Genomic DNA, 11,347 nt, shown 5'->3' with positions numbered 1-11,347 from the left:
ATAATTTACATAAAAAGTTGAAATTATGACATAAAAAGTAAAAATTATGACAAGTGATAACTATGACAGTCAAAATTCTGAGATAAAAAGTTGAAATTATGGCATAAGTAATAATTTTGAAATTATGAGATAAAAAGTTAAAATTATAACAAAAAGTAGAAGTAATGACTTAGTATGTCAAATACTTAAAAGAAAATTATGACAAAGTCAAAATTATCAGATAAAAAGTTGAAATTGACAGTCAAAATCGACATAAGTCATAATTATGAGTCAAAAAGTTGAAATGATATACTAAATCATAATTATGACGAGTGATAATTTACATAAAAAGTTGAAATTATGGCATAAGTAATTATGAAATTAAAAAGTCAAAATTATGACATACTAAGTCATAGTTTATGACAAGTACTTATGTCATAATTATGATGTGCATAAACAGATAAAAAGTTGAAATTGACAAAATTGAGTCAAAATTATGACGTCATATTTATGAGTCAAAAGGTTATGATAAATACCATAATTATGACAAATAATAATTGACAAAAAGTATGATGTAAGTCATAATTATGACAGTCAAAATTATAAGATAAAAACTCAAAATTATGATAAAAAGTTGTGACTTTCTCTGCTTTTTTCTTCTATGGCAGAAACAGCTTCCGTAGCCCTCAGTGCAGCGCAATCATCATCTGTACACAAACACAGACTCGTTCACCAACAGCTACAGGTTTTGTTTTATGAGTCGAGTCGGTTTGTTCATTAAAGTGCGCTGGTTTACACTTCAAATCATGAACAGAATGAAGAGTTTCTGATGGAGTCATGCTGCATTTGTTCTAATCACTACTGAGAATAATATGTGAATAAATAAATAAAACCAACAGCAGATTCATTACAGTCATGAGAACTGCTTTACTTTTGAATGAGATTCACTTTCTCTGAGCAAAACGCTCGAATGACGTCAGATTTGTGGCTGGATGTGTTTGATTTCTGATTAAGTGTAATGTAGTTGAGGGACAAAAAAAATGCTTTAAAAATGTGAGTGTTAATTATTTCTGTGGAATGCGATATGTAAAAATGTATTTCTGCTGCTATTATTTGCCATTTTGCACAAGAATAAAGAGGCAGACGCGATGAGAGAGCAGACGTGTTTCTAGTTTAATGTTAAAGCCGTTCTGAATCACCTGACATCACAAATGAGGTACAGATGAGATCACAGGTCAACACGTCCGTGAACTCTTTCCTCACAGTGCGAGTGAACACACGGCTCAGCGTCCAGACAAAAATAAATACAATCAAAAGAACAAAACGCACACGCGTCACTCCAGAGGAAAGAACCGAAGGGAAACAGAAACACTCGTGAGAAATGTGCGTCTTTAGTGTGAGTTAAATCATAAACATTGATTCCTGTGATCAGTTTCAACGGAAAGAATAAACATCTGCGTATGTGCTTTGTGTAAGTGCTCGTTTAATAAGCTCTGGTTATTTTCATCATTCCATAGTTAGAGAGCAACATGCAGCTGATGGACACAAACGTAGTTTCGCTGGAGAGAAATTCAAGAAACAAAGAATTCATTTGACTAAACACAAAGATAGCCCTCAATGTTTTTTGTTTTTTTGGGGGGGGGGTTGCATTGCATTCTGGGAAAGAGGGCGTCTGTGAGACAGTGTTGAAATGCTTAGAGCTGGTTTCCTCCAGCAGGATCACTCGTCCTCGTCGTCCTCCTCGTCCTCGCCGTCCGAGAGAGTGGGACACGGGAGCATCTGCCGGTATCCGTCCAGCCACTTCTCCAGCATCTGCGTGATGAGCGGGTGATGTCTGCGTCTGCTGCTCTTCTGCAGCGCCACCAGCGTCCCGCCGTCCGTCACGCAGCAGTCCAGCCACTCCCTGAGCAGACGCTCCTGCTGCTCCTCACTGCCCATCTGAAACACACACAAACACACGTCATCCGTCAGTGTTAGCTACACTGGCTCCATCCACCTGGTTTATGCAAACTTGAGGATATTGCATCAAATAATGCTGGACGGAAACACCAAGATGTGCATAAATTCTATAAATGTGCATTAAAACTAATACACTCAATTGAGGCGTGTGTGTGTGTAAGTTTGTGAGTGAGAGAGAGTGTGTGTGTGTGTGAGTGAGTGAGTGAGTGAGTGAGTGAGTGAGTGAGTGAGTGTGTGTGTGTGTGTGTGTGAGTGAGTGAGTGTGTGTGTGTGAGTGAGTGAGTGAGTGTGAGTGAGTGTGTATGACTGTGTGTCTGTGTGTGAGTGAATGTGTCTGTGTGTGAGTGTGTGAGTGTGTAAGTGTATGTGTGTGTGTGTGTGTGTGTGTGTGAGTGTGTGTGAGTATGTGTAAGTGTCTGTGTGTGAGTGTGCGTGTATGAATGTGTGTGTGTGTGAGTCTAATATGTGTGCCTGTGAGTGTGTGTGTGTGTGTGTGTGTGAGTGAGTGAGTGAGTGTGTGTGTGTGAGTGAGTGTGTGTGAGTGAGTGAGTGTGTATGACTGTGTGTCTGTGTGTGAGTGAATGTGTCTGTGTGTGAGTGTGTGAGTGTGTAAGTGTATGTGTGTGTGTGTGCGTGTATGAATGTGTGTGTGTGTGATTGTGTGTGTCTAATATGTGTGCCTGTGAGTGTGTGTGTGTGTGTGTGTGAGTGAGTGAGTGTGTGTGTGTGAGTGAGTGTGTGTGAGTGAGTGAGTGTGTATGACTGTGTGTCTGTGTGTGAGTGAATGTGTCTGTGTGTGAGTGTGTGTATGTGTAAGTGTCTGTGTGTGAGTGTGCGTGTATGAATTTGTGTGTGTGTGATTGTGTGTGTCTAATATGTGTGTCTGTGTCTGTGAGTGTGTGTGTGTGTGTGTGTGTGTGTGTGTGTGTGTGTGTGTGTGTGTGTGTGTGTGTTAGGGCTGTCAAAATGGCTGAAAATCTAAATTCAAATTTTATACTTAAATATTACTAATATTTGAATTATATTTGAATTTGAAAGCATAATTTCCATTAGGGGGAAAAGCTTTTGTCTCCTGAGGCCACAAGAGGGCGCAATGAGCAAAATATTAATGCACCGAATTAAACTGTTTATTCAAAGCAATGAAATAACATGACTGTCTGGACAAAATAGTGCAAAATGTTTATAAATCAAATATAATGTCGTAAATTGCATAAACAATAATGAACAAAACAGCAGCATGTGTTTATGCATAATTTAATACAAAGAGCCGAAGCACTGATCACACACACTACTCTTTTGTACCATTTGAATGTGGATTTTTATTTTAAATTCGATGAATATTCGAAATTCACATTTTAATTTGACAGCCTTAGTGAGTGTGTGTGTGTGTACCTCTTGTGCTGACAGGAAGTGGATCTGTAGTAGTTTCCTCTCACTGTCCACCAGCGGCAGGAAGGTCACCGTCACGTCATCATCGGTGTTGAGGTTGGCGCCTGCGCCACGATTATCACAGCCGTCGGTTTCCATGCCAACCAGAGCGGAAAAGTGACCTCTCGTGTAACCGAGAGCAATCGGGCTTTTCCAGCAGAAGCTCTGTTCCCATAGCAACGGCAGGTAAACACCTGGACACACACACACACACACACACACACGAGTCACACTTCTGTGTGTTTCCACATGATAATAAAGGTCTCTTCTGAACGTCTCACCTTGAAATCGAGTGTATCCTAAAGTTTCTCCACGGAAACTCTTGTAATACTTGACTCCGTAAACTATGATGGGCCGCCGCAGGATATGAGCCAGAACAAATATATGCGTCTGCTCCAGACTCGCCCCGGGCTGCACAGAGGAACATGACACGAGTCAAGAGAATTTAAGGCACAGGGTTTAAGAATGAACTACTGTAATAACAGGCAGAGCAGTGTGTGTTTATCTCTAATTCAACACATTATTTCAATCTAAAGATCAGAGCAAAACCTCTATGATCTTTACAGCAACACTTCTCCTCCTTAAAACCTTTCCTTCCACTTAAAACTGTGATTGAGACGTGAAATATTGTCAGAGCAAATACACCTGCACTACTGACAGAGATCAGCTGTGTGTGTGTGTGTGTCTGAGAGAGTGAGTGTGTGTGTGTGCATGAGTGTGTGTTTGAGTGAGAGTGTATGTTTGTGTGAGTGTGTGCGTGTATGTGTGTAAGTGTGTTTATATGAGTGTGTTTGTGTGTGTTTGTGTGAGTGTGCATGAGTGTGTGCGCATGTGCATGTGACAGTGCATTTGTGTGAGCATGTGAGAGTGTGTTCGTGAGTGTTTGTGTGAGTGCGTGTAAGTGTGTTTATATGAGTGTTTGTGAGTGTGCAAGTGCGTTTGAGTGAGTGTGTGTGCGAGTTTGTGTTTGTGTGCAAAAGTGAGTGTTTGTGATTATGTGTGTGTGTGTTTGTGTGAGAGTGTGTGTGCATGCGTGCTTGTGAGTCTGTGTGTTTGCAAGAGTATGCGATTTGTGTGCGTGTGTATGTGCATGAGTGTGTGTCTATATGAGTGTGTGTTTGCATGCGCGTGTGTGGGTGTTTGTGTGTGCGTGTAAGTGCTTTGTTTGAGTCTGTGAAAGTGTGTTTGTGAATGTTTGTGTGAGTGTGTGCGTTTATGTGAAGTGTGTTTGTGAGTGTGTGTGTGTGTGTATGCAAGAGTGTGTATGTGCATGAGTGTGTTTATGTGCGTTCGTGTGCGTGTGCGAGTGCATTTGTGTGCACGGGTATGTGTATGTGCATGTGAGAGTGGGTTTGTGAGTGTTTGTGTGTTTGTATGAGTGTGTGCGTGTGTGTGTTTGTGTGAGTGTACGATAGTGTGTATGTGCATGAGTGTGTGTTTGTGTGAGTTTATGTGTGTGTGTTTGTATGGGTGTGTGGGTGACACAAACACGCACACACACTCACACAAACGCACCCTGTTTGTGTGAGTGTGTGTGAGTGTTTGTGTGAGAGTGCATTTGTGTGAGTGTGCAAGAGTGTGTGTTTGTGAGTGTGTGTGTGAGAATGTGTGTATGTGCGTTGAGTGTGCGTTTGTGTGAGTGTGTGTGTTTGCATATGTGTTTGTGTGTGTGTGTACCTGACTGGCAAGGTTGATGATGAAGGTCCAGTCCTCCTGCCACTGTTCCTCTCTCAGAGAGAAGTGAAGCCCAAAACTTTGGGAATACCACGACTCCCACTCCTTCCAGCGTGTGTAGAACCTGCACACACACACACACACACACACATGCTCGTATCATTAAATTATGTACCTTAACAAATCAGACACAGCAAGAGAATCTGTCCATGTTTCACACACACACACATATCACAACAGATCCATGTGTCTCACCAGTGAGAGCAGTCGTGTAAACTGTCATGTAGAGTTTTTCTCAGCACAGAGTCTTTATCGTAAATGCCCCACGTGGCCTGTAGAACCGAGTCCAGCAGACAGTCTCCAGCGGTGCGGTTCCACAGAGCGTACAGACGACTGTCCAGACGCGTGCCCGACTCCAGAGACCAGTTGATGACGGCGGACTCCTCCTCCAGCTCTGGACACACACACTCTATGAGAAACACTGGACACAAATGCACTGCTGTAATGAAACAGGCTTCTAGCGTCTCACCCTTCTGAACGTCGCGGTCCAGGACTTCATCAAACAGCTTCTCCTGAACGGCGGGAGGCAGATCTTCAATATCTGTCAAACGCAGAAGCCAAACGTCAAACTCAAAACAGCCACACGTGTGTTTATACGGATATCAGCGCCTACAGGATACTGGATTCAGCTTTTAGATTTCCACAATGCAGAAAAAGCAGAATGTGAGTGAGTGAGTGAATGTGTGTATGTGTGTGTGTGTGTGTGTGAGTGTGTGAGCAAGCGAGCAAGTGTGTGTGAGTGAGTGAGTGAGTGAGTGTGTGTGTGTATGTGAGTGAGTGAATATGTGTATGTGTGTGTGTGTGTGTGTGAGTGAGTGTGTGAGCGAGCAAATGTGTGTGAGAGTGAGAGTGAGAGTGAGTGTGTGTGTGTGTGTCTCCCACCTGCCGGCAGTGTAAATGTGACGAGGTCTGTCAGGAAGTAGCAGTTGAAATCTCCCTTGCGCTGGTGCAGCGACGCGCTGATCTCCCTGCGGATCTGTTCCGTCAGCTCAGGACAAACCATCGCTGGGATGCACTTCACGGCGCGCTGGGACACCTGCGAACACACACAAGCCTTCAAACACACTTCCACTGCTGTTCTCAATGAAACACCCAATAATCCACCGATCACACACACCTCTGTCAGCAGAATGGCCAGCATGTCCTGCCTCTGGAAGCGGATGGCGAGGTGAACGAGAGTGAAGCCGCTGTCAAACGCCGAGGGTCGGTTCAGCAGACGCACCTCGTCGGCGGTCAGCTGACGTGCGATGTCTCCGCCCGATGACTTGTAGGCCTCCACCGCAGACAGATCGCCTTCAACTACACCTGCACACACACACGTTTTCGATGATGCTTCACGAGGTCATCAGGACAGAACACACTTGCTCCACACGTGGGCATTAGTAGGGTTTATTACTGATTTGTTAGGTGGTTAACATGTTTTAAAGGGCAGCATGTGAAGTGGTCAGTCCATGTGCCGGTCACTGGTCGAGACATCAGCTGTCTGAAGATCTCCACATGTCAGACTGACCCAGAACACGAGCAGCTCATTGACACACACTCGCAGGGTTCGCATACTTCTGAATCAGCATAAAGGTCACTGTCACGCGTGTGTGTGTGTGTGTTTACTTGTCTTGTTGTTCTGCATGATATTAATAACAGTGTCTCAATCATTTGAGTGTTTTCAGCTACTAAACCAGATCATTTTTGTGTTTAAGTGTCTGGTAATGCTCATATTTATGTGTAATGATATAATCAATATTTCATATTTTTTATATTTGTTTTTATCCACAATGCTAACTACGCACAATCATTAAACTACAGCAATTAAAACACATAATACAAATTATGAATGTTTTATTTAAAACTCTAACATTAGATCTTGGCGCTAGCAACACCAAAGTCATGGGTTCGATTCCCAGGGAATGAATGAACTGATCAAATGTGTACCTTGAATGCAATAGAAGCTGATTTGGATAAAAGCATCTGGCAAATGCATAAACATAAATGTAGGTAGAAAAACCGCATTTTGACTGCGAGTAACACATCAACCCAGCTACAAGAACATGAATGAGTCAGTGAGTCACGAGAATCAGTGCAAACAAAAGACAATGAAGCTCCGCACATGACATCATCACGATGACATCACCGCATGGAAATACAGCCAGACTTTACAGTGCAAAGCTGCTGGAATACAGTGGTTAGTTCATCCTGCCGAAGATGATCTCAAACATCTCTCATCTCTCCTGAACAACACTACTGACCCTCATGTCATCCAAGATGTTCATATCTTTCTTTAGTAGAAAAGAAATGAAGGTTTTTGAGGAAAACATTCCAGGATTTTTCTCCATATAGTGGACTTCACTGGGGTTCAACGGGTTGAAGGTCCAAATGTCAGTTTCAGTGCAGCTTCAAAGAGCTCTACATGATCCCAGACGAGGAATAAGAGTCTTATCTAGAGAAACCATCGGACATTTTCTAAAAAAAAATAAAAATTTATATACTTTTTAACCACAAATGCTCGTCTTGCACTGCTCTGTGATGCTCCAAGCATTACGTAATCATGTCGGAAAGGTGACGTAGGTGGAAGTACCGGAAAACACCATCTCATTTTCTCCTCCAACTTCAAAATCGTCCGACATCGTTGTTTTACCTTTTTTGTTGTAAAAGGCGTTTGACTTAAGTCTTTACACGTTCGCTTTGTAGACACTGGATCGGTACTTCCACCTACGTCACGACCTTTCCAACGTGATTACGTAATGCGTGGAGCATCACAGAGCAGTGCAAGACGAGCATTTGTGGTTAAAAAGTATATAAATTTTTATTTTTTTTTTAGAAAATGTCCGATGGTTTCTCTAGATAAGACTCTTATTCCTCGTCTGGGATCATGTAGAGCTCTTTGAAGCTGCACTGAAACTGACATTTGGACCTTCAACCCGTTGAACCCCAGTGAAGTCCACTATATGGAGAAAAATCCTGGAATATTTTCCTCAAAAACCTTCATTTCTTTTCCACTGAAGAAAGAAAGACATGAACATCTTGGATGACATGGGGGTGAGCAAATTATCAGGAAATTTTAATTCTGAAGTGATCTAATCCTTTAACATGCTTTACACTGATTAACACTAATGTGAGACAAAGACAGAAAAACCCTAAGAGAGACACTCACCAGCGCAGGCGCTGAGAAACAGCCAGTCTGTTTTCCTCATGCGGTTCTTGATCTGTTTGAGCTTCTTGTAGTCCATCTCTATCTCGTCCTTTCCACTCTGAGCTCCAGCAGCCAGCTCAATCTGCAGCTCTGCCTCGCGTTTAGAGGAGGTGGGCGAGTACCGCTGTGCCCCGCTGCACACGCCCCGCGCTCGCCCGCGCTGCTGCTCGTTAATCACAGACGAGTGCTCGTCAGGCTCGCTCAGCTGATAGGCGTCGTTGGGTCTGGGGTTGTCGCACACCACACAGCGAGGGGATTTGGGCCAGTTCTCATACGTGCAGACTGAGCAGGTCCAGCAATGCACCCGCGTGTTGAGCCGGTTCCGGTCGTTGTATTCCTCACATGGATCTACCGGGGGGACGGACACGGGTCGGCGGCCGGTCCCGGACGTCTGTGGGGTTTCTGTGGGGCTGCATATGCGCTGCCGGAGGCTGCGGCACTGAGTACAGCGGACCGCTCTGGGCCAGTTCAGATAGGTGCACACCTGACATGACCATTTACCGCTGTGCTCGGAAGACTCGACCGGGCGGACGCGGGGCCGGGCACTGGAATCGGGGCAGATGAGCAGGCTGTCGCTGTGCACAGGGTCCCACTGGTGTCCGGCGAGCGGGCCGGTGCTGCTCAGGAACGGCTCCTCTGTTATGATGGTTCCGCTGGGCCTCTGAGCGCGGCACATGGTGCATTTAATAGCAGACGGCCAGTTTTCATATGTGCAGTACTCACACGACCACTTCACACACAGCTCTGTCATGATGGATCGGCACACACACTCACTCGCTCGCTCACACACTCACTCGCACACACACTCACTCGCTCGCTCACACACACACACACACACACACACACACTCGCACTCGCACACACTCGCTCACACACACACGCACACACACGCACACACACACACTCACTCACTCACTCAACACACACTTACATCAGAGTCACACATTGAGATAGAGACAGAAATCTGCAAACAAAAAATAAAACGAGACGTCAAAAAATCCAGAACAGAAAGCAAAAACATCCTTCCTAAAAATAACAATTAACTATTAATTACTGTTATTAATGACAGTAGTAATGTTCTCACAGTACTGAAGGAATAAATGTTATTAATGACAGTATTAATGTTATTAATGACAGTATTGATGTTATTAATGACAGTATTAATGTTATATCACAGCACTGACAGTATTAATGTTATTAATGACAGCACTGACAGTATTGATGTTATTAATGACGGGCGGTGATATAACATTAATACTGTAATTAATAACATCAATACTGTCAGTGCGGTCCGCACTGACAGTATTGATGTTATTAAGGGCAGTATTAATGTTATATCACAGCACCGACAGTATTAATGTTATATCACAGCACTGACAGTATTAATGTTATTAATGACAATATTGACAGTATTGATGTTATTAATGACAGTATTAATGTTATATCACAGCACTGACAGTATTAATGTTATTAATGACAGCACTGACATTATTGATGTTATTAATGACAGTATTAATGTTATATCACCGCATTGACAGTATTAATGTTATTAATGACAGTATTGATGTTATATCACAGCACTGACAGTATTGATGTTATATCACAGCACTGACAGTATATAACATTAATAACATTAATATTACAGTATTAATGTTATATCACCGCACTGACAGTATTAATATTATTAATGACAGCACTGACATTATTGATGTTATTAATGACCGGCGGTGATATAACATTAATACTGACAGTCCGCACTTACAGTATTGATGTTATTAAGTGCAGTATTAATGTTATATCACAGCACTGACAGTATTAATGTTATATCACCGCATTGACAGTATTAATGTTATTAATGACAGTATTGATGTTATATCACAGCACTGACAGTATTGATGTTATATCACAGCACTGACAGTATATAACATTAATAACATTAATATTACAGTATTAATGTTATATCACCGCACTGACAGTATTAATATTATTAATGACAGCACTGACATTATTGATGTTATTAATGACCGGCGGTGATATAACATTAATACTGACAGTCCGCACTTACAGTATTGATGTTATTAAGTGCAGTATTAATGTTATATCACAGCACTGACAGTATTAATGTTATTAATGACAATATTCATGTTATATCACAGCACTGACAGTATTAATGTTATTAATGATAGCACTGACAGTATTGATGTTATTAATGACAGTATTAATGTTATATCACCGCATTGACAGTGTTAATGTTATTAATGACAATATTAATGATATATCACAGCAGTGACAGTATTGATGTTCTTAATGACAGTATTAATGTTATCTCACAGAACTGACAGTATTAATGTTAATGACAATATTAATGTTTTATCACAGCACTGAAACTATTACTTTTATTAATAACAGTATTAATGTTATCTCAGCAATGACAGTATTAAGGTTATCTCGCAGCACTGACAGTGTTTATGTTATATGTTATTAATGACAGTATTAATGTTATTAATGACAGATTAATGTTATCTCACAGCACTGACAGTATTAATGTTATTAATGACAGTATTAATGTTCACAGCAATGACAGTGTTAAAGTTACTGATGCCAGTATTAATGTTGTCTCACAGCACTGACAGTGTTAATATCTAATGACACCCTTATGTCACAGTTCAGTTTTTATTCCTGATACCTCACAGCACTGACTGTGTTAATATTATAATTATTTACACTCGTCCCGCTCACCACTGACACTATTATTTGTATACAAGTTACAATAATACTCCGACAGACACATATTACTGCTAAAACATGTAAATACTCACATCGCTCGACGCGCGGCTCCTCATTAATGAGACTTAAATCACCTCAGTCAGTCTTTATTGTTGTTATTCTCACTCCATAGCGTTGTTTATTCTCTGAGCTTTATATCAGTCGTTGGATGTTTTTAAATCGATGAATACTGTTTCTAATCCCTAAACGTTGATTTAGATGCGAATTTAATGGCGGCGCTGACAAAATAAAAACGACCAGCGTCTTGCGCACCGTCACGTGCACGTGACCAAA

The 11,347-nt window shown here is 41.9% G+C and overlaps 1 protein-coding gene across 1 annotated transcript; it reads right to left on the bottom strand.

The window, feature by feature from the left end:
* Positions 1 to 1,128: 1,128 nt before the first annotated feature.
* LOC127523320 (ubiquitin thioesterase ZRANB1-like) lies at positions 1,129 to 11,332 on the bottom strand. The gene is made up of 10 exons (XM_051913891.1): positions 11,107 to 11,332; positions 8,249 to 9,251; positions 6,218 to 6,405; positions 5,983 to 6,136; positions 5,570 to 5,641; positions 5,296 to 5,494; positions 5,044 to 5,164; positions 3,648 to 3,777; positions 3,331 to 3,560; positions 1,129 to 1,917 (listed from the first exon to the last, which is right to left on the bottom strand). The coding sequence occupies exons 2-10, from the start codon at positions 9,036 to 9,038 to the stop codon at positions 1,699 to 1,701; spliced, it is 2,103 nt and encodes a 700-aa protein (XP_051769851.1). The 5' UTR covers positions 9,039 to 9,251; positions 11,107 to 11,332; the 3' UTR covers positions 1,129 to 1,698.
* Between the last annotated feature and the right edge of the window lie 15 nt (positions 11,333 to 11,347).

This window comes from Ctenopharyngodon idella, chromosome 12 (assembly GCF_019924925.1).
Source record: "Ctenopharyngodon idella isolate HZGC_01 chromosome 12, HZGC01, whole genome shotgun sequence".
Classification (NCBI taxonomy): Eukaryota; Metazoa; Chordata; class Actinopteri; order Cypriniformes; family Xenocyprididae; genus Ctenopharyngodon; species Ctenopharyngodon idella.
The sequence above is the reverse complement of the archived record's forward strand: the minus strand, read 5'-3'. Positions and strand labels throughout refer to the sequence as shown.